Source organism: Castor canadensis, chromosome X (genome assembly GCF_047511655.1).
Source record: "Castor canadensis chromosome X, mCasCan1.hap1v2, whole genome shotgun sequence".
Lineage (NCBI taxonomy): Eukaryota > Metazoa > Chordata > Mammalia > Rodentia > Castoridae > Castor > Castor canadensis.
The window spans coordinates 92,242,642-92,261,840 of NC_133405.1; the positions used below are offsets into that span (position 1 = coordinate 92,242,642).

The 19,199-nt window shown below is 43.4% G+C and overlaps 1 protein-coding gene across 16 annotated transcripts in view; it reads right to left on the bottom strand.

Annotated features, from left to right (window-relative positions):
* Positions 1–13,257: 13,257 nt before the first annotated feature.
* Huwe1 (HECT, UBA and WWE domain containing E3 ubiquitin protein ligase 1) overlaps positions 13,258–19,199 on the bottom strand; it is a 152,416-nt gene continuing 146,474 nt past the window's right edge. For 13 of the 16 annotated variants that reach the window (XM_074063879.1, XM_074063880.1, XM_074063882.1 and 10 more), the window contains 10 exons: positions 18,756–18,914; positions 18,223–18,468; positions 17,708–17,825; positions 16,923–17,063; positions 16,122–16,409; positions 15,894–15,999; positions 15,184–15,301; positions 14,706–14,887; positions 14,286–14,476; positions 13,258–13,881 (listed from right to left, as the gene is read on the bottom strand). In XM_074063879.1, coding sequence (XP_073919980.1) covers positions 13,779–13,881; positions 14,286–14,476; positions 14,706–14,887; positions 15,184–15,301; positions 15,894–15,999; positions 16,122–16,409; positions 16,923–17,063; positions 17,708–17,825; positions 18,223–18,468; positions 18,756–18,914 — 1,652 coding nt within the window. In that variant the 3' untranslated portion in view covers positions 13,258–13,778. The remainder of the gene's footprint in view (positions 13,882–14,285; positions 14,477–14,705; positions 14,888–15,183; positions 15,302–15,893; positions 16,000–16,121; positions 16,410–16,922; positions 17,064–17,707; positions 17,826–18,222; positions 18,469–18,755; positions 18,915–19,199) is intronic. The other 3 variants (XM_074063894.1, XM_074063891.1, XM_074063883.1) reach the window with 1 other exon arrangement.

The following is a 19,199-nucleotide window of genomic DNA, read 5'->3' on the forward strand; positions in this document are numbered from 1 at the left end:
GGCACGTGCTTCAGTTGGCATTTCATCATGATCAACCATGGGTGGATTAATTTAGATGCTTCTGCAGATATTACTGGTATCCATTTCTCATTGCCAGAGTTCAGCACTATGCTTGAGCCCAAAGGTATGAACAAACCAACCCCAAAGTGCCATTTCTGCAGGTACATCTCCTGGGACTACTCCTGGTGACAATTCTCTACCAGTCTGAGTCCCATCAAGAGAGAAAGATGAGTCACGTGTGGTGCACACCTGTAATCCCAAGCACTCAAGAGGCTGAGGCAGGAGAATAGTGAATTCAGAGAGAGAGAGAGAGAGAGAGAGAGAGAGAGAGAGAGAGAGAGAGAGAGAGGAGAGTTTGATATAAGGAATTACCTATTATAACAAGGGATTAGAATAATGAAGCCTTGACTAGTAAGATGTAGGAACAGAAGAGCAAATACAAGGAGTAGTCACCATCCCTACATGGCGATAGTACACCTGTGGGGCTGACATTCATGCCTTGTTGGAAGAGGCATGGCTGTAGTTCATTGAATGACAGAGAAGTCATCGCGATGGCACACTGGTAGGGCTTGTTGGAAATCTGCCCTCTGGAAATGTGCCCACTGTGGTGTTTGGGAAAGCTGTTCACTGCGGAGTGCTGCTGGCCCCTGTGTACTGCCAGAGCCAGACACTAGGGAAGCCATGGGCTGCAAGACCAGGACAAACTGCCTGAGAGCAAGTACTGCTAGGAGTGGAAAGCTTCTGGCCACTGGAGGATACTGGCCACCACATATCGCAGGAACCAGGCAGTGGATAAGCAGGGAGTACTGCAGGCATCTGGTGCCAGAAAAAGCCAGGCCAGCTGGAGACTGCCAAGAAAGCACAGGAGTAAGGACGCTCCTCCTTTCCTTTGCAGTATCTCTCTATCGCCCTCTACTGAGAAAGTTTCAGAGTCAGCCTGCAAATGAAAAAAATACTTTAAATAGGCTCCATTTTCACAGAGCAAGCAGAAAGGGTGGACTTGAAGTTGAGAGGCAATAAATAGTTAACCACCACACTATGGGTCAAAGAAGAAATCATAAGGAAAATTAGAAAGCATTTTGAACTGAATTAAAATGAAAACACAAGTCCAGTGCCCATGGCTCACACCTGTAATCCTAGCTACTCAGGAGGCAGAGATCAGGAGGATCATGGTTCGAAGCCAGCCTGGGAAAATAGTTTGCAAAACCCTATCTTGAAAATATCCATCACAAAAAAAGGGCTGGTGGAATGGCTCATGGTGTAGGCCCTGAGTTCAAACCCCAGTACCACAGAAAAAAAGAAACGAAAAAAAGAGTTGAACTTCATGTATCCCTGTTGGGAAGCTGGAAAAAGAAAAAAGCCATAGAACTGCTCCTTCAGTCTTGGGATGATGTGGATGATTCTGCGCAAATAAAAATCACTTGAAATTTACGTATAGACACACCTCTGCCAATCCATCTTCAGCTGACTGGATGATGTGTGATAGTTGTTCTCCAAGGCGGGATGGAATGTTCTAGTTTAACTGCAGATTTTATGAACGCATTTCATTTTTAGAACCAGCATACAGATTTCAGATTTTTTTTGTAGCAGGGGGTGTAGCTCAGGGGTAGAGCATTTTGACTGCAGATTCCTTTTGTATATAACCTTTATTCTTTTATTTTTTTAAATAATTTGTTTCATATTTAAAGCCCTTGTATTAGTCAATGATTCATGTTCAGTATTATTTGGACCATTTGCCATCACAGAAAGAGAAATACTTACTGTGTTTTAAATAAAATTGGTGTAAGAAAGTCAAAAATTTATGGAATGTAGCAACAGTATGTAGCATTAAATGCTCATATTAGAGGGCGGCAGGTCTAGCTTAGTGGTAGAGTACTTTATGAATGAAGCCCTAGGATTGATCCCCAGCGCCTCAAGAAAAGTTCATATTAGAAAAGAATGGTCTAAAATCTATGACCTCAGCTGCCATCCAGCCTAAGAAATTATGAGAAAAAGAGGAAATTAAACCCAAAGTAAGAAGAAAGGGAATAAAGATAAAAGCAGGAATCACTAAAGTAGAGAACAGAAGAGCAATGGGGGAAATCAAAGCATCCAGCATTTGGCTTTTGGGGACAATTAATCAAATTGAAAAACCTCTAATCAGAATGATGAAGGAAAAAGGAGAGAAAACCCAAATGACCAGTAGCAGGAATGAGATGGGGGACAACACTACAGTTCCTACATATATTCAGAGGATAATAAAGGGATATTAAAAAGAGCTTTATGCTCATAAATTTGACAACTTAGGGCTGAAGGTGTGGCTCAAGTGTTGGAGTGTCTGCCTAGCAAGCACAAAGCCCTGAATTCAAACCCCGGTACCACCAAAAAAAAATTGTCAATTTTGATGATGTTATAGTTTGGATCTTAAATGTCTGCCAGATGATGTGTGCTAAAGATGTGGTTCCTAGCTGACAGTGCTGTTGGGAGGTGGCAAAAACATCAGGAGATGGGGGAAGAAGGAGGAAAAAGGAGGCATGCCTTTGAAGGCTATATCTTGTCCCTGTCTGCACCCTCACTTTCTTCCCAGATGCCACACGTTCTTCCTTTCCTTGGCCTAGAAACAATGGAGCCAAGTGACCATGAACTGAAACCATGAGGCAAAATAAATCTTTCTCCTTTGAAGTTATCTCAGGTATTTTGTCATAGCAATGGAAAGTTGACTAACACAGATGTCACGTTCTTTAAAAGACAATAGCTACTAACAGGGCTGCAGGCATGTCTCAAGTGGTAGAGGGCCTGCCTAGCAAGCAGGAAGCCCTGAGTTCAAACCTCAGTACCACCACTAAAAACCAGAAAAAAGACATAAGCTACAAAGTTCATGTCAGAAAAAGACACTCTGAATAGCACTACATCTTTAAAGAAATTTATTTTGTAGTTTAAAACTTTCCACAAAGAAAATTCCTTGCCCAGATGGTATCACTGGTGAATTTGACTAAACAGTTAAGGAAAAAATAATAGCAGTTATATAAAACTCTTTCAGGAAACAGAAGTGCATTCATTTTCTATTTTTGCATAACACGCTACCACAAAACTAGTGACTTAAATCAATAGCCACTTAGTATCTCAGTTTCCGTAGGTCAGAAGTCCAGAACAACATGGCTGTGTTCTCTGGTCAGAGTATCACAAGGCTGAAAATCAAGGTGTTGGCCAAGCTCAGTTCTTTTTTGTTTGTTTTTTGAGGTACTGGGTTTGAACCCAGGGCCTCATGTTTGCTAGGCAGGCTCTACCACTTAAGCCACTCTACCGGTCCCCAAGAAGAGTTCTTGTCTGCAGACTCTGGGGGCGGGGGATATACTTCCAGGCTCATTCTTTTTTTTTTTTTTTTTTTTTTTTTGTGGGACTGGGGTTTAAACTCAAGGCTTAGCACTTGCAAAGCAGGCGCTCTACTGCTTGAGCCACACCTCCAGTCCATTTTGCTCTGCTTATTTTTTGGAGATGGGGGGTCACAAAAACTATTTGCCTGGGCTGACCTCAAACCATGATCCTCCCAATCTCAGCCTCCGAGGTATCTAGGATTACAGGCATGGGCCACTAGCCCCCACCACTCCAAGCTTATTCTTATTGTTGTCAAAATCCAGTTCTTTGCATTTGTAGGACTGAGTACCCCGTTTCCTTGTTGGCTATCAGCCAGGATTTCTCTCAACTCCTAGAGTGCACACGTACTCTTTGCTGTGTGGCTCCTTTGCCCTCAAGCCACCAACAGTCTGTCAAATACATTTTAGCCTTCTCTCCGACTTCTAGAGCCAGATTTAAAGGGCTCATGGGATTAGGGCAGACCCTTTTGACTGATCTCCCTATCTTAAAGTCAGCTGATTTGGGACCTTAGTTATATCTGCAAAACCCCTTCACAGCAATAGCTAAATTTGCGTTTAATTAAATAAGTAGGAGGAAGTGTGATATACCAGGGTCTGGGAATCTGGATAGCCATTTTAGAATTCTGCATACCACGAGGAAGGAATGCTTCTAACATCTTCTGTGATTAGTTAATGTAATTCATCATAGTCACAAACTAGTGTTGAAAAACCATATGATTCTCTCCACTGATTCAACTAAAGGTTTTTTTTTTTTTGTGGTTATAGGGTTTGAATTCAGGGCCTACACCTTGACCCACTCCACCAGCCCTATTTTTTTGTGAAGGGTTGTTTTCAAGATAGGGTCTTGCAAAAATGTTTGCCAGGGCTGGCTTCGAACCATGATCCTCCTGATCTTTGCCTCCTGAGTAGCCAGGATTACAGTTGTGAGCCACTGGTGCCCAGCTCAACTAAAGCATTTGACAAAACTCAATACCCAAGCCAGGTGTGGTAGCTCATGCCCGTAATCCCAGATACTCCAGAGGCAGAGATCAGGAGGATTACAGTTCAATGCCAGCCTAGGCAAAAAGTTAGTAAGACTCCATCTCAACTAATAAAGCTGGGCGTGATGGTCATGCCTGTCATCCCAGCTGTGTGGTAGCCTAGGTAAGAAGATCTCCATCAGAAGCAGGCTTGGGCAAAACCAAGAGACCTTATTAGAAAAATAACAAAGGAAAACGGCTGGGGGCATGGCTCAAGTGGTAGAGTGCTTGAGTGAGGCCTTGTATTCAAACCACAGTACCACCAAAAAATAAAACACAACAAAACAAAAAAACCCCAAAAGGCAAAAACTAATAACCATTCCAGATTAAGCAAACAAACAAAAAACCTGAACAAAACTAAACTCTTAAAAAATTGAGACTAGAAGAGACTTTCTTCAACATGATAAGGGGTACTTATACACAAACTAGAACTAACTTCATTCTTTTTTGTTTTGGTTTGGTTTTAGGTGGTACTGGGGTTTGAACTCAGGACCTCACGAGCTAACTTCATTCTTAAGGGTAAAAGAGAGTATGTACACTCTAAGACCAGGAAAAAGGTCCCATGAATTTTGTTTAACATTGTACTAGTGGGAGTAGCCAAGGTAGTAAGAAAAGAAAAGAATTAAGAGACAGACTGGAAAGGAAGAAATAAATTGTTATTTGTACATGACACGATTATCTATGTGGAAAATCCTGTGGAGACTACAAAAAAGTTGCCAAAACTAATAAACAGGTTTAGCTAGTGTGCAGCATATGTTTTTTTGTTTTGTTTTACTTAAAAGTGCAGCATATGTTTAATAGGAAAAATTCAATTATATTCCTATATACTATCAATGAATAGCCAGAAATTGGAATTAAAATATAATACCATTTACAATACTATAAATATGAAATACTTAGGGAAATTTTTGGTAAAAGGCTTGCAAGTCCTTTACACTGGAAATCACTAAAATTGCTGTGAGAAATTAAGACCTAAATAAATAGAGAGATGTTCATGGTTTGGAAGACTCAATATTGTTGCAGTCAGTTCTTCTCAAATTGGTCTATTGATACAATGAAACACAAACTACCAGGGTTTTTTTAGGGGCTAAACATTTACAAGCTGATTCCAAAAATCACATGGAATGTAAAGAACCTAAAATAGCAAAACAGCATTCTAAGAAAGGTTGGAGGGCCTACTACCTCATTTCAAGGCTTATTCAAAACAGCATGGTATTTGCCGGGCACCAGTGACTCACACCTGTAATCCTAGCTACCCAGGAGGCAGAGATCAGGAGGATCGAGTTTCGAAGCCAGCCCAGGTGAATAGTTCTCGAGGCCCTATCTCAAAAAATACCCGACCAAAAAAGGGCTGGTGGAGTGGCTCAAGTGGTAGACAGCCTGCCTGACAAGCATGAGGCCCTGAGTTCAAATCCAAGTGCTGCCAAAAAAATAAAAGTAAAAATAAAGAAAAGAAACCCCCAAAGCCAGCATGGTATTGGCATCACAACACCTAGATCTGTGGGACAGGATGAAGAGACAAAAAATAGGAGAGTGAGGGATTGGTGACAGCCAAAGTCTTAAAAGGCATAATGAGGATGAAGAGTAATGGGTCTCTCTAGTCAGCCATTGATGAAGTCATCTCCAACCCTGGCATGCGTCTGTGCCCATGCCATTGTACTTATCAGCAAATACATCCGTTGGTGTCAAAGTAGATTAGTGTGGTCACATCCTGAAGGTGACACTTGCCTGAAGGCAAAGTCTGTGTGTGGGGGGGCGTTCTTTTTCTTTCATAATTGCATGCCTAGTCCAGTGCCTGTCATCTGGTAGGTGTTCAATGAATATTTCTTGAACCAGTGAAACCCACGACAGCCACACACAGATGCATGATCTCTGAGTTGCAGAGAGAATCACAGGTGCCCACTGCTGCAGACCTAGCCATGTGTTGACAGAAGCCAAGGCTTGCATGGTGCTTCCTGCCAGTCACTGTGCGGAGTAGCAGATAAGCATTGCCTCATTTTAGGTGTTTTGCAGATGAGGAAGTTGAGGAACAGAGCAGCTCAGTACCTTGTCCAAGGTCACCTAGCCAGTAAGTGGCAGAGATAAAATTTGAACCCAGGCCAGTTTGACTCCCTGATCCACTGGATGAGTCAAACACAAGGCCAGAAAGACCCATGGACACAGAGACACGTTTTACATACAAGAGTCAGTGCTAAACACAGAAGAAATCCTATGCCCGTGGTCATACAGTCAAAGACATACACACAAATGAAGACAGACACACCACCCCTTCGTCCAAACACAGGCACATCCACTGATAGATGCTCTTTCACATCAAGTATTTGCTGTCACAATCCCCATAACTGCAGGAACCATATCCCCACCACTCCTCGGACCACACTTTACCAACCCGCACACTCACCCAGGCCCACTTGGTTACAGCCTGCCAGCTCTATAGTCACACCCAACCCTACACAATCACTTGCAGTTAAAACTACACACACCTCCCAGGCACAGGAAGAGTTAATTGAACACCTACTACATCCTCCTTGTGCAACTTATCCAGCCACATAACACATAAACAGAGTTACACACACACACACACACACACACACACACACACAAATTTGGTGGTCTGGGAAGGAGGAGCTGAGCTGCTGTGGGCATCGCCTAGGCCACTGAGTCCCACCCAGGTTGTCGGGCAGAGCGTGTCCAAGCGCAGGCTTCCTGTGTGGTGACAAGGGCTGCCACTCAGGCCTTGGCACTCAGCTGCACCCTGATGTAAGGTGACTATGTCTCCTCCATTCTCCAGGGCTGTGAGACTTTCAGTGCCAAAAGTGAGGAGGCTTTGGGTACCAGAAGGAGCTGGATGAGGCCTCACTGAGGTGCTCACAGGGGTCGTAAGGAAGAGTCTAGAAGGGGAAGGAGGGCATGCCACTGAAGCCAGGTTATTTTCAGTAGCAGAAAATACATTCCATGATGAAAAACAGACAACAAAAACACAACAGCTGCAACAATAAATACACAAAGCCTCCAAGCAGCAAGTGTGAGTCTCTGGCTTTCCCAGAACTCCAGTCCACTAGCCCTTTACAGTACCCTCAGCCCATGCTTACAGAAACCCATCAGGGACCTGTCCACAGTTCTGGCAGCCTCCTCAGGCTTTCTCCTTCTCCACGCTCACCTCTTCCACCCGCCCTGCACAGCAGCCACAGTGGTCTCCATCCTCTGCCTAATACCAAAGTACTTCCTTTGCCCATTTTTGGGCAGTACTGGGAATTGAACTTAGGGCCTTGTGCTTGCTAGGTAGGCGCTCTATCACCTGAGCCACAACCCTTGCCCACATCCTTTCGTACTTCCCCTCTTACACAGTAAAAGCCTAGGATCTGGCTCCTATCCACTTCCCATCACTGCCCTCCCTGGAGTCACACTGGGCCTGGAACACACTTCGTTGATTGATATCTGCTGGTGACTCATATGCTCTCTTCTTCCAGGTGGGTCTTAAAGACATAAATATCACTCCTCAGAGAGACCTTCCTTTGACCACACCAGCTAAAATAGCCTTTCCATTCAATTCTTTATCTTTTCACTTTCCTTCATTTTTCTTTGAAGAAAATATGTCACTCTTTGACATATTTGTTCACTGTCTGCCTTCTCCTTTGGAATGCCAGCTTCTTGACGACAGTAATTTGTCTGATATGCTTACTGCTGCATCCCCAGCCCGGCACACAGTAGGTTAAATGCTTGTTGAGTGGGTGAACAAAGTAGGAAGGTATAAGTCATAATGAGTGCTAGGGACTGTGGAGCCTAGAGAAGATATGTTCCATTCCAAACTATTTACATTCTTACATGAATGCAGGCACACACACACACAAACGCACACACACACACACACACAAATATCATGTCTGCAAGTCACAAAGTTTGGGCTGTCAGTTTACATCTGAACTTGTGAATATTACAAAGCACTAATGGAAGTCTACAATATTTACTAGTTGACACTTGACTACATTTTAAGGCTCTTAATAGCACCAGTGTTTTACAAAGACAAAACATGGAGAACTGTGGGGCGTCTCAGGAATGGATTGGTGTTAGAAAAGTTCTATTACACTGGCTGGAGGCATGACTCAAGTGGTAGAGCACCTGTGTAGTAAATACAATGCCCTTAGTTCAAACCCAAGTACCCCCTGCCCTCCCCCAAAAAAGTTATGATGTTATTGGAACCAGTGACGCTCCAGGGGAGAGGTCTCTGCCTGGCCCCTGGGTACTGAGTTTGTGAGGTTTTCACAAAAAAAAAGGTTTTTAGGACACATCAAAGTAGAAACCAAGAAAGTTTATTAGTAAAACAAAACAAAGAAACACAGTACACAACCCAGACATGGGTGCAAGCACATCTGATAACAGCTGCAATGAGTGCTCCAACATCAAGGATGTTTATGGTGAAAAAGTAGGTGGGGGTTAGCTTGAATTTACCTTAGGAAGAGTGATCCCTCTGCTTTGATACCTGGGATATTTTCTCATTCTTGTTGTTACACTGTTTTATCAATTTGGCCCAGAAACTTCAAAGGACACTCCCTTTAAGACAGGTGTCAAAAGGGCTGGTGGAATGGCTCAAGTGGTAGAGCACCTGTCTAGCAAGCTGAGGCCCTTAGTTCAAATCCTAGTACTGCCAAAAAAAAAAAAAAAGGTATCATCTTGGCAAATACTTCTTGTGTCCAGAAGAGTCATTTTCCCAGGAGTTCTTTCCCAGAATAAGCATCTTTAAGATATCCTTGCTCAGTTCTCAGAGTGTACTAATTATTTTGGGGCAGTGGGCAAAGTTCAAGGGAGAGAGCTACTCTGTGCCTTTTTCTTTTTAGTAAATGTTGCAGTTGAGTGTGAAGTTTAAAGCAAATAGTGCCTATATGCTTTTAATCAAGCCACTACTAATATAGTGTTTATCTCTGAATTCCCAGCTGCTGTTTCCTGTGCAATTTTCCTGATCTATCCTGCTTCAGTTATTACAGAATGTGGACTTGCACTGTGTGTGTTGGGAGACGATTTAAGAAAGTGAGATTTTAGCTGGGCGCCAGTGGCTCACGCCTGTAATCCTAGTTACTCAGGAGGCATCAGGAGGATCACGGTTTGAAGCCAGCCTGGGCAAATAGCTCATGAGACCCTATCTCGAAAAAAACCCTTCACAAAAAAAGGACTGGTGGAGTGACTCAAGTGGTAGAGAGCTTGTCCCTGAGTTCAAACCTGCTAAAAAAAAAAAAGGGCGAGGTTTTGCTCTACACTGAATACTATCCAGACATGGGGTCAATTTTATGATTAGGTATGTTAGTAAGTCAAATCTAGAGGGCAGACTAGATCAACACTAAAGCTGTAAATGGTAAAAGTAAAATAAGATAAGTAGCAACCATTCATATTAGTCAAGAGAGGGGAATATTTGATGATTTTTCTGGTTTAGACAATCTTTGTGTTTTTATATTCAGCCTTGGTTATGGAGTGGTCTCAATTTTGTCTTGATCCATCTTGGTCATGGAGCAACCTTGTTTGATATTGACATTCTGTTCAGCAGGACACTGAGGCCAGCTGTGAGTGCAGCACTAGCTCCCAGAAGTCAGGGGCTGCTGTTGCTTTTCAGAATATGTATTACTAGATAACGTCAGAAAGGTAGTGACCCAGTGGTACAGTGTTAGTATGCATATACCTAGTATGCCTCGAGATCCATCCTCAGCATTGCAAAACCGAACAAAAATGGTAACATAACACACACTTCAATTTGGTAAGAGGTCTTCATTGAGCTCTTAATGAATGTTTATCAGAGAAGTAGTAAGGTAAGACTTTTTATATGCTTACTGCTCATTTGTATCCTTTTGTGAATTGCCTTTTGGGGTTCTTGTGTGGTTTTCCATAGGGGAGCTGTCTCTTAGTAAGTTAAAAAAATAAGATTAGTTGATTGTGTATAATCCTAGCTACTTAGGTGGCTAGAAGGCAGTGATCAGGAGGATCATAGTTACCTTGGGCACTAAATTTGCAAGACTCCATCTCAACCAATAAGAAGCTGGGCACAGTGGTGCATGCATGTCATCCCAGCTACACGGAAGGCATAAACAGGAGGATCACTGTCCATGCTGGCCCAGGCATAAATGCAAGACCCTATTCAGAAAATAACAAAAAGCAAAATGAGCTGATGGTGTGGCTCAAGTGCTATGTGGAGAACCTGCCTGGCAAGCACAAGGCCTTGAGTTCAAACCCCAGTACTGAAAAACGAACAAAAAAAAAATCCTGTTACCTGTTTCAGCTGTATTTTTCCTAGACTGCTCTTGCTTTAGAATTGTTTGTGCTGTCTCCATTTTAGTAGTCAAATTATCTTAGTCTTTCCCATTATGTGTTGTCTCCTGTAATTTTTAGCATTAGCAAAATTTTCTATATTCCACACCAGTTATTTGCTTGTATTTTCATTTTGTGCCTAAAAAAATAAGCTCACATTTTCGCTCTTGAAACATCCATTTGGAATTTATTTAGTGGGAAGTGCCAGCAGACCTGAATCTGCTCTTTCCTAATTACGCCATTTCCCAACCATGAAGTCACTCCTCAACCTATTAAGTTCCTTTGTGTACCATTTGTCCCCATGACAAGTCTGTTTCTTGAAATAACAGACTTCTCAGTGCTGTCAACAAATGGTTAAGTGCTCAATAGTTTTTAATGTTTATGATGGGTAATAACCACGCTTCTTCATCAGGACAGTGTACCTTGTAAGTATAGAGTTGAGCCACACATCCTACTTTATCAGGTCTGTTCACACCTGTTGCCAAGCATAATGAAAACGATTTGCACTGCTGGGAATAGAACCCAGGGCCTAGAGAATGCTATGCAAGTACTAAGCTATATCCCCAACTCCCAGCATTTTTTTTTTTTTGGTGGGACTGGGGTTTGAACTCAGGGCTATATGCTTGCAAAGCAGGCACTCTACTGCTTGAGCCACACCTCCAGTCCATTTTGCTCTGGTTATTTTGGAGATGCAGTTCTTCATGGGCGGGCCTCAAACTGCGATCCTCCCAATCTCAGCCTCCCAAATAGCTAGGATTACAGGTGTGAGTCACCATACCTGGCAACCCATCATAACTATTAATAGCATTTTTTGGGGGTGGGGGGTGGTACAGGGATTTGAACTCAAAGCCTTGTGTTTGCGAGGCACCCACTTGAGTCATACCTACAAACTCTCACCCTTCTTAAAGTTGTCCATCTTCAGATGAAAAATTCTATGGCCACCTTAATAAGGAGCTAGCCAGTGGTAATAATGCACACTGGAAGGAATGTTTAAGGGTGAAAGGCTTATTGCCTTCAAGTAGAATTAGGTCTGCTACTGATCTAGGGGCAGAAATAAAATTGCTCTGTACATTATAAGCACTCATTCTTTTAAAAGTGGTTAGGATGATGGAGGGGGTGAATTCAAGTATTGATATATTGTAAGAACTTTTGTAAATGTCACAATGTACCCCCAGTACAACAATAAAAAAAAGGGAAAAATTTATAGCACTTAATATGCTTTTTGGATTTTAGGACCCTGTAAGAGAACATAAACTATGTTGTGGGGAAAAGAAATTAAAAATTCTAAAATCTCAGCCAAAAAAATGGTTTAAAAGTATTTGTTATAAAGTACCATAATATATAATATAAAAAAGAAAATATACCCAGTCACACCCAGCTTAAATAAAACATCACCAGTAAATCAGAAGCCTTTTGACTAATGTAAATGATCTGCCAGAGATTTCGTTTTGTGGTACTGGGGATCCAACCCAAGGCCTTGCACATGTTTGGTATGTGCTCTATCACTGAGCTGCATCCCTAGCCAAGAACCAGCTCTTAAGCTTATCAAACAGTTCTGCTCTATTCCTTACATTAGAAAGTCTTTGCTGGACTTTTAGCCTCATCTCAGGCCACTGATCCTTGTTCAAGCCAGGCCCTAGCAACTGAATACCTGCTGCTTTAACCTAAACGACTGCTCCCTCAAAATTTAACTTCAAACCACCTTTAGGATTCAACCCATGGACCATGGGGAGTCTCCCTGACCCTCCAAGGCTGTCAGGTACTTCTGTTTGCACACAGAGACAACTTTCTACATTGCATCTGTTACAGAGCTGATTAGACACTCAGTAACAAGGACAGGGGCAATTCACTGGTGTTTTTAGTCACAGGTACAGGAGTGCAAATGCTGAACAGAAAAGGAAATTGGCTGATCAGGTTAAGCTCTGATCAGGTTAAGGATACTCCCTATTTTGGGACATAGCTATAGGGAAAAATCTTTGGAGGTTGTGCCTCGGCAAATGAGAAAAACCACACAAAGCAAGCACTACTTGGGGGGTAATTCTTTAAAAATTTTTTTTTTTTGGCTGTTGAAGGCTGGAACCATCAAAGTCTGTGGATCAGATAAAACCCAACCCAAAAGGTCTTCTGGAAAGCTAGTCAAATTCTGTTTATTAAAATTTATTAGAAATAAGCTAAAACATTAGGCAATTAAACTTGAGACTATAAAGGCCCATCAAATAAAACCTTTGTGTAACTTGCTGTAGTTTGTCCTCTTAAGTCGAGGAAGCTTTGTCCTTGACTATAAGTCAAAGCTCCCAAGTTCAGATGGAGCCCCTCCCCAATTCCAACCAGCTTCTCCTGACTGTGGGGAAACTGCTAAAGTGGGGTGGGGTGTGTGTGTGTGTGCGTGTGTGCGTGCGTGTGCACGCGCGCAGGGCAGAGATGGTTTTTTGGAGAGTTTTGTGTGTGTGTGTGTGTGTGTGTGCGCGTGCTGGCAGGGCAGAGATGGTTTTTTGGAGAGTTCATTTGGATCTCTTCTCCAGATGTGTAGTATATGCTGAAGTTGTTTTTTTTTTTTCGCAAAATTTGAAAAAAACTCCATTGTGAAAAGTGAGTTATGAAGAGTGCTCTTTATTTGAAACCTCCACAACACAGACGCCAATCTTGTCTCGCATTGAATCATTAGCTGTGCACATCAACACATTCCAAGCACAAATTAAGAAATGCAAACAGAACAAAAAAATATATATATATATAATTTTTTCCCCTATCCAAAGGTTTCAAGTCTCAATGCAGCAAATCCTTCTGAACACAGAATCTGAGGAGCACACTGTTCAAACGGTTGGGACAAACAAGTCCCTGCAAAGGCAACTTACTGCCTTTTTAACACAGGGTGGGGATCATGGACGGCATGGAAAAGGGGAGAGAGGTGAGGAGAGGGGATGAGGGGGAAGAGAATGAGCAAAAGAGGAACAGGTATGCTCTAAGGAAGACGGGGCAGTTGGGACACACACATGGTGAGTTGGTGGATTTCATTTATTGGTTTTTGACATTTTCTTTCTGGTTCTTTTTAAATTCCCCCCCTCCCCAGGTCCAACAATGGTAGAAAAACCCCACAGAGATGGGCAGGGCCTTTTTAGGCTAGCCCAAAGCCTTCAGAGCACTCCTGGATGGCCAATAGTAGCATGTGGCGGAGCTTCTCAAAGCTCTCATAGGCAGGCAGGTCCAGCTGATTAAAACTAGGGAAAACAAAAGATGAGTCCATGAGGAGAGACAACAACTGAATCCCTGTGTTCCCATGGTGTCCAACTGCCCTCCTTCCTAAGGGAGCCTAACCCTTGCTTCTGGCTGATTCCTGGTTTTGTCTCAATCTGGTCTGCCCTCTTCTAATCTGGCTCTAATACTAACACTGCATGGGAAATGTAAGTCTGGCCCCACTACTCCTTAAACACCACTACTCCTTTTTGCTTATGGGCTAAAGTACAAGCCCATCTTATCAGAAACATCACATTCTCCAAAGAACCAAACTGTGTGCTACCCAAGGTTGAGGACGGAGTCAGATGTGTGTTCCCAACCTTGGGAAGCATCAAGTCTTCAAGCTCAATCTGAACACTGAGAAGGAGAAACAAACCCTTCCTCTTACCATGTGTGAGCTGAAGGCAGGCGATCTGTGGACCTGTCATCTCGATGGATCTGAAACTTCTGAATGCCATTCATGCCTTCAAGCGCAGCAAAGCCTTGTAGGGGCACCTTGGAAGTACCCGTGACAAACTGGAGGAACTTGGCACGGTCAGCTTGGTCAAAAGAACGCAGTGCTCTCCAGAACCACTGGATCTGTAGGAAGGGACACAAGAAGCCTGTGTTAGAAAGAGCTTATATTAGAGTGGGAAACCGGACTGGACTTGGAAGCTTAGGCAAGCCTGTTCTGTGGGATGGGCAAGAGCACCGGCTGAAAATATGCTCCAGAAGAACAAAGAGTTAGGAATAGGTACATTGCCACCCATGAACTAGCACTGCTTAGCCTAAGAGGAGCATACAGGCAGGGATGCCAGTAATGGCTCACCTGAATAGAATTAGACTGGTACTTGTGGTACTCAGTGTTGGATTTCAGATCATCAATGTCAATGGTGGGCAGTCCTGATATGAGCAGCTCTAACTCCTGCTCAGTGAAGATGGAAATGAGGCGCTTTGGAATGATCTCATAGAAGCCTTCCAAAAAAGCTGCCAGCTGTTTACGGATGGCTCCTGGAGAGATAATTAAAAAAAAAACATTACTTCTGAACTCACACAACTGCTAAAGGTCAGAGATTCTCAATCTGGATCCTGATGCTGCTGAGGATGTTTGCCTCATCTACAACTTTGCTTCTACACCCCTGTATGAGTGGATGAAGTTACTATTTTTTGGTCAAGTGTTTTGACTCTGTCTACCCAAGTCATTTGTAGGTTTGTCATAGGAAGAAAAAAAATGCTATGAAATGAATGAAGAGGGTTCACCTTTTCCCATATTGAGCAAGAAGAGGTATACAGGACATTTCTCCTACCTGTCATTCTCATCTGGCACACCAGGTGTACATATTCCTTTTTATTCTCCTCTGTGACCAAGATGTTGGCCCCATTGGGTTTGAGGTCACGAACTTCACAGACTCCAAACTCTTGTACCTAGAACACCCAAAATACCAATCATCTATCAGAGTGAGACTAATATAGAGACCTGGGAACACATCCTAAACTCCATGCCAAATTCCTTGGCAGGGAGATAAGGCAAGTCCATAGCAAATAATGACTGCTCATAGCTCCCTGGATAGGGAAGGCTGAAGTGCAGGAATGAAGGAAATTAGTATTTGCCCCTAAAACACATAAAGAAGATGGAGAGGGAATAAAGAGGGAATAGGCATGTGTAATACACACACAACATGACACAACACAGTCTTTATGGAAAGACAATTTAGGGGAAGGGTAACCTTAAAGTTTTTTCAACTTGTCTATTTGTACAATTTTCTATAATGAACTACCTTCAGGAATAAAGAATTGTGTACTGGAGCATTTTAAAAAGGGGAAACTAATTGGGAAACAGCCTGGATTATTTTACCAATTTTGTTTTTCTGTTTGTGATATCTCTCACACCAAAACACCCACTACTCTAATGTGGCACAGGTTTGGGGCTTGAAGAAGTCAAAACGCTTCCTTAGAACTGCGAGAGATTATCCAGTGCCAATTCCAAGGTGATCCCCAAATGGGTCTCCTGACCTACCTCAGTGCTGAAGGTGAGATCATATCCTAGGGTGGAGACATCATTTTCCAGCAGATAAACCAGGCCCTGGTAGAAATGGTAATCTTCACTCTCCATATCTGTGTATCTAGGAAAATAATTATAGACAGGGTCATGGGTTTGTGGAGGGACAGTCACAGAGACAGGAGACAAGAAAAGGACCCAGCTCCCAGGTCTAAGGATAGTCTCATGACTGTGCCACATCCTCACCTAACAGACTTGCCCAAGATATGTTTGTAGAAGGACCGAGTAAAGTAGCACTCCAGGAGGCGGTTGTCATATACAGCTTTGGCCACAATGCGTCCAACAAACTTGAAGTAGCTGAGGTGGTTGGGGTTGCAGTGGGAAGATGGATTAATGGTGTAGGTGACTCGATCACCAGGTGAGGTACGGAACAAGGCATACATAGGGTTAAACATCTCTCGAGAGATGATCATATACCACTCCCTCAGGAGCCCTCCAGCATCCTGTCCTTCTTCTCCTTCAAACACTATGTACCTGCATAAGAGAGGGAAAAGAAAAAAGATCTGTGCAGAAAGCCCAGGACAGATCCATCCATTTGGGTGGTTGGCTTCATGTGAGTGAGGAAGAGGCTGCGAAGATGGATGGTGGGCCATGAGGACAGGGGAGGAATCATTATGACTTCAACAGATGTCTCGTCTCATCAGTTCCTGTGACACTTGGTATTGCAAACTGCCAATCTCCTCTAGGTGGCTGGTAGGGAAGGAGTTACTCAAGCATACACAGTCTCCCCCCATCCAGGGTACCATTTGCTTTTAAGTGTATCCTTATAAACACCAAAAACTTTCCTGTCCGTCTGGAACTTGCTCGGTAGCACAGCCAAAGGGCTGGTCAGTAGTTGGAAGATAGTTTAGTGAGATTATCTAAGCCAGATTTTTATTGGGAAGTATAGCAACTGCATAAATGTTGTAAATCTGAGGCCAGAGTAAGCCACTGCTACTGTATAGAAAAAGCCCACCAGTGCTCTAGCCATCTTGTCTGTTCTCTTACAATCGATTCTTCATTTCTTCAGGGGATTTGCGATGCAGTTCACGGTAAGAGTCTTCGAATACATGGTCTCGGCGGACATGCACAGCCATGTCTTCTTTGCGGAGCCCTTCGTCTAAACGCTCCAGTTCTTGGCGGAAATATCTTGGGAGGTGGGAAAGGAAGGAAAATAGGATTGGGATGGCAAAGCAAACTTTCATTTGTCTGATTAGGATGAAGACCCACAATGATACTCCATCTACCAAGCAGTTTTGATCTCTGCTCTCTACCAACTTGAGAAACACCCAGAAGTGGGGAGACATAGAGCATTCATTACCAATTTGAAGTTTTTCCTATCTTTACTGGGTAAGGGCCCACAGAGATTGTGGCATGGAATTTTTGCAACAAGCCAAGTAGGCACATGCATGTGCGCAGGAAGGAGGAGAGGAGTAAAGATGAATCCAGGGGTGTTGTGGAGTCCTTCTGAGCTCTAAGAATGTACCCCAGACATCTGCATCACCACCATGACCCCCAAAGGATGAAACAGGACTTCAGAAATCATGTGGTTCAAAAATCACACAACTCTCATTTAGCTGAAGAATGGAGAGGAGAAAGCCAGGGAGTACTTAGTACTTAGGAACAATGACTATCAGTGGCATAGCTAAATCTCTTCCCTCTCTACCAAGCACCATTCCACATGCTGTCACCAAGCAAGACTTCAAGTCCCAGAAGCAACTTTGGCTCCTTTCTGGGAGAGGAGATATGATGTGGGGAGTCCCACTCCACCCACCCCAATCCAAGGTACATACTTGCGCTTGACATCAAAGTCGAGGACACGAATATAATCAACCAGGACAGCAAAAGGCCCATCAGCAAGGTGGGTGGTAGACTGCCGTAGTATCTGGTTTAACACAGTGCGATGAGTCTCTGAGGGGAGAAATGACAGTAGGATGAGCACATTATGGGTCTTGGAAGGCTGCAAGACAGCCCACAATCTAGGATTTTTCTCTGATTTGTTTTTGGGGCCCAAAATCGGCATCAAGCAAAGCCCAAAGGTGTGAACATGAATCTGAGTATTTCTTCCTGTCTGGCTTTCCATGTCCTCGGGATAAAGTCAAAATCACAAGAGTGGCACACAAGGACTTCAAGAATAAGCCCCAGATTACTGATTTCACTAGGCTTACATTGCCCCACACGCAGACATACACATGCACATATTCTTCACTCATTCTCACCTTGCTGAATCAGCTAAAGATAAAATGTATGAAACAACCCTGAATAAAATGAAGCCTTCTACATCTGGGGACCTGAGAATTTCCTGTACCTGCAAAGCGAAGGAACTTCTGCGTGTCGGGGGGCAGGCTTGAGGAGATGTGCATAGATGAAGGCTCCCGGGAGAAGAATGGGTCAAGGGATGAAGGAGTGGCTGGGGTTAAGGGGGCTGGGGAGAGTGGAGGAGGTTCGTCTTTGATGTGTGCCAGTTGGCTCTCACGGGTGTCTCGGACAGGAGGCTTGCTCTCCCGCTCTGTGGCATGGACCAGAAAGAAGGCCTCGACAGCAGGCTGTAGCACTAGGGGGTAGAAAGAATAGGTAAGTGACACTTTATTTCACAAGCTTTAACATATGAACCTCTCTGCCTTCTTAACCAAATCACAAAAATACAATGTGGGAGAAGAAATGAAAGCCTGCAGAGAAATAAAAGAAGCCATCACTTCCTCAAAGTCAAAGAAAAGTAGGATAGGTAACCAGTTACACAGATGCTAACATATACCAGCTACTAAGAGAAAAGGAAAATCTTTTTATGATACTGAGGCCAGAGGAAAAATGATTCTTTGAATTTTTATTACAAATACTCACCTAGCACCGCATGCTGGTCATGGGATTCCTCCAGTTCCTTTAAACATTCCCCCAGCATATCCCACAGCTCATCCAGGCTCAGCTGCTCACTAAGCAGGGGTAACTCAGGTGGCCTCTCCTCTTTCTCCTTCTCCCCCTGTGCTGTTCCATCTGAGGCTACTGGGCACACAGCAGACAGAGTCAGAAAGCCTTGAAGGTGTCTCCCCAACTTAAAAAGTTTCTGTTTCCCCTCCCCGAGACCAAGTGCATAGGTCATTAGACAGATCAAGTAGCCAGGCTCACTAGCCACTGACTATTACTTACTGAACAACATCTATAAGTAAGGTCTAGAGCTATACTGGGTGGCATTTAATGAAATAACAAATTTGGCTCTTCAGTTGTACTAGCCACATTTTAAGTGTTCAACAGCCACATGTAGCTAGCGGTCACCTAGTCTATTCTAGT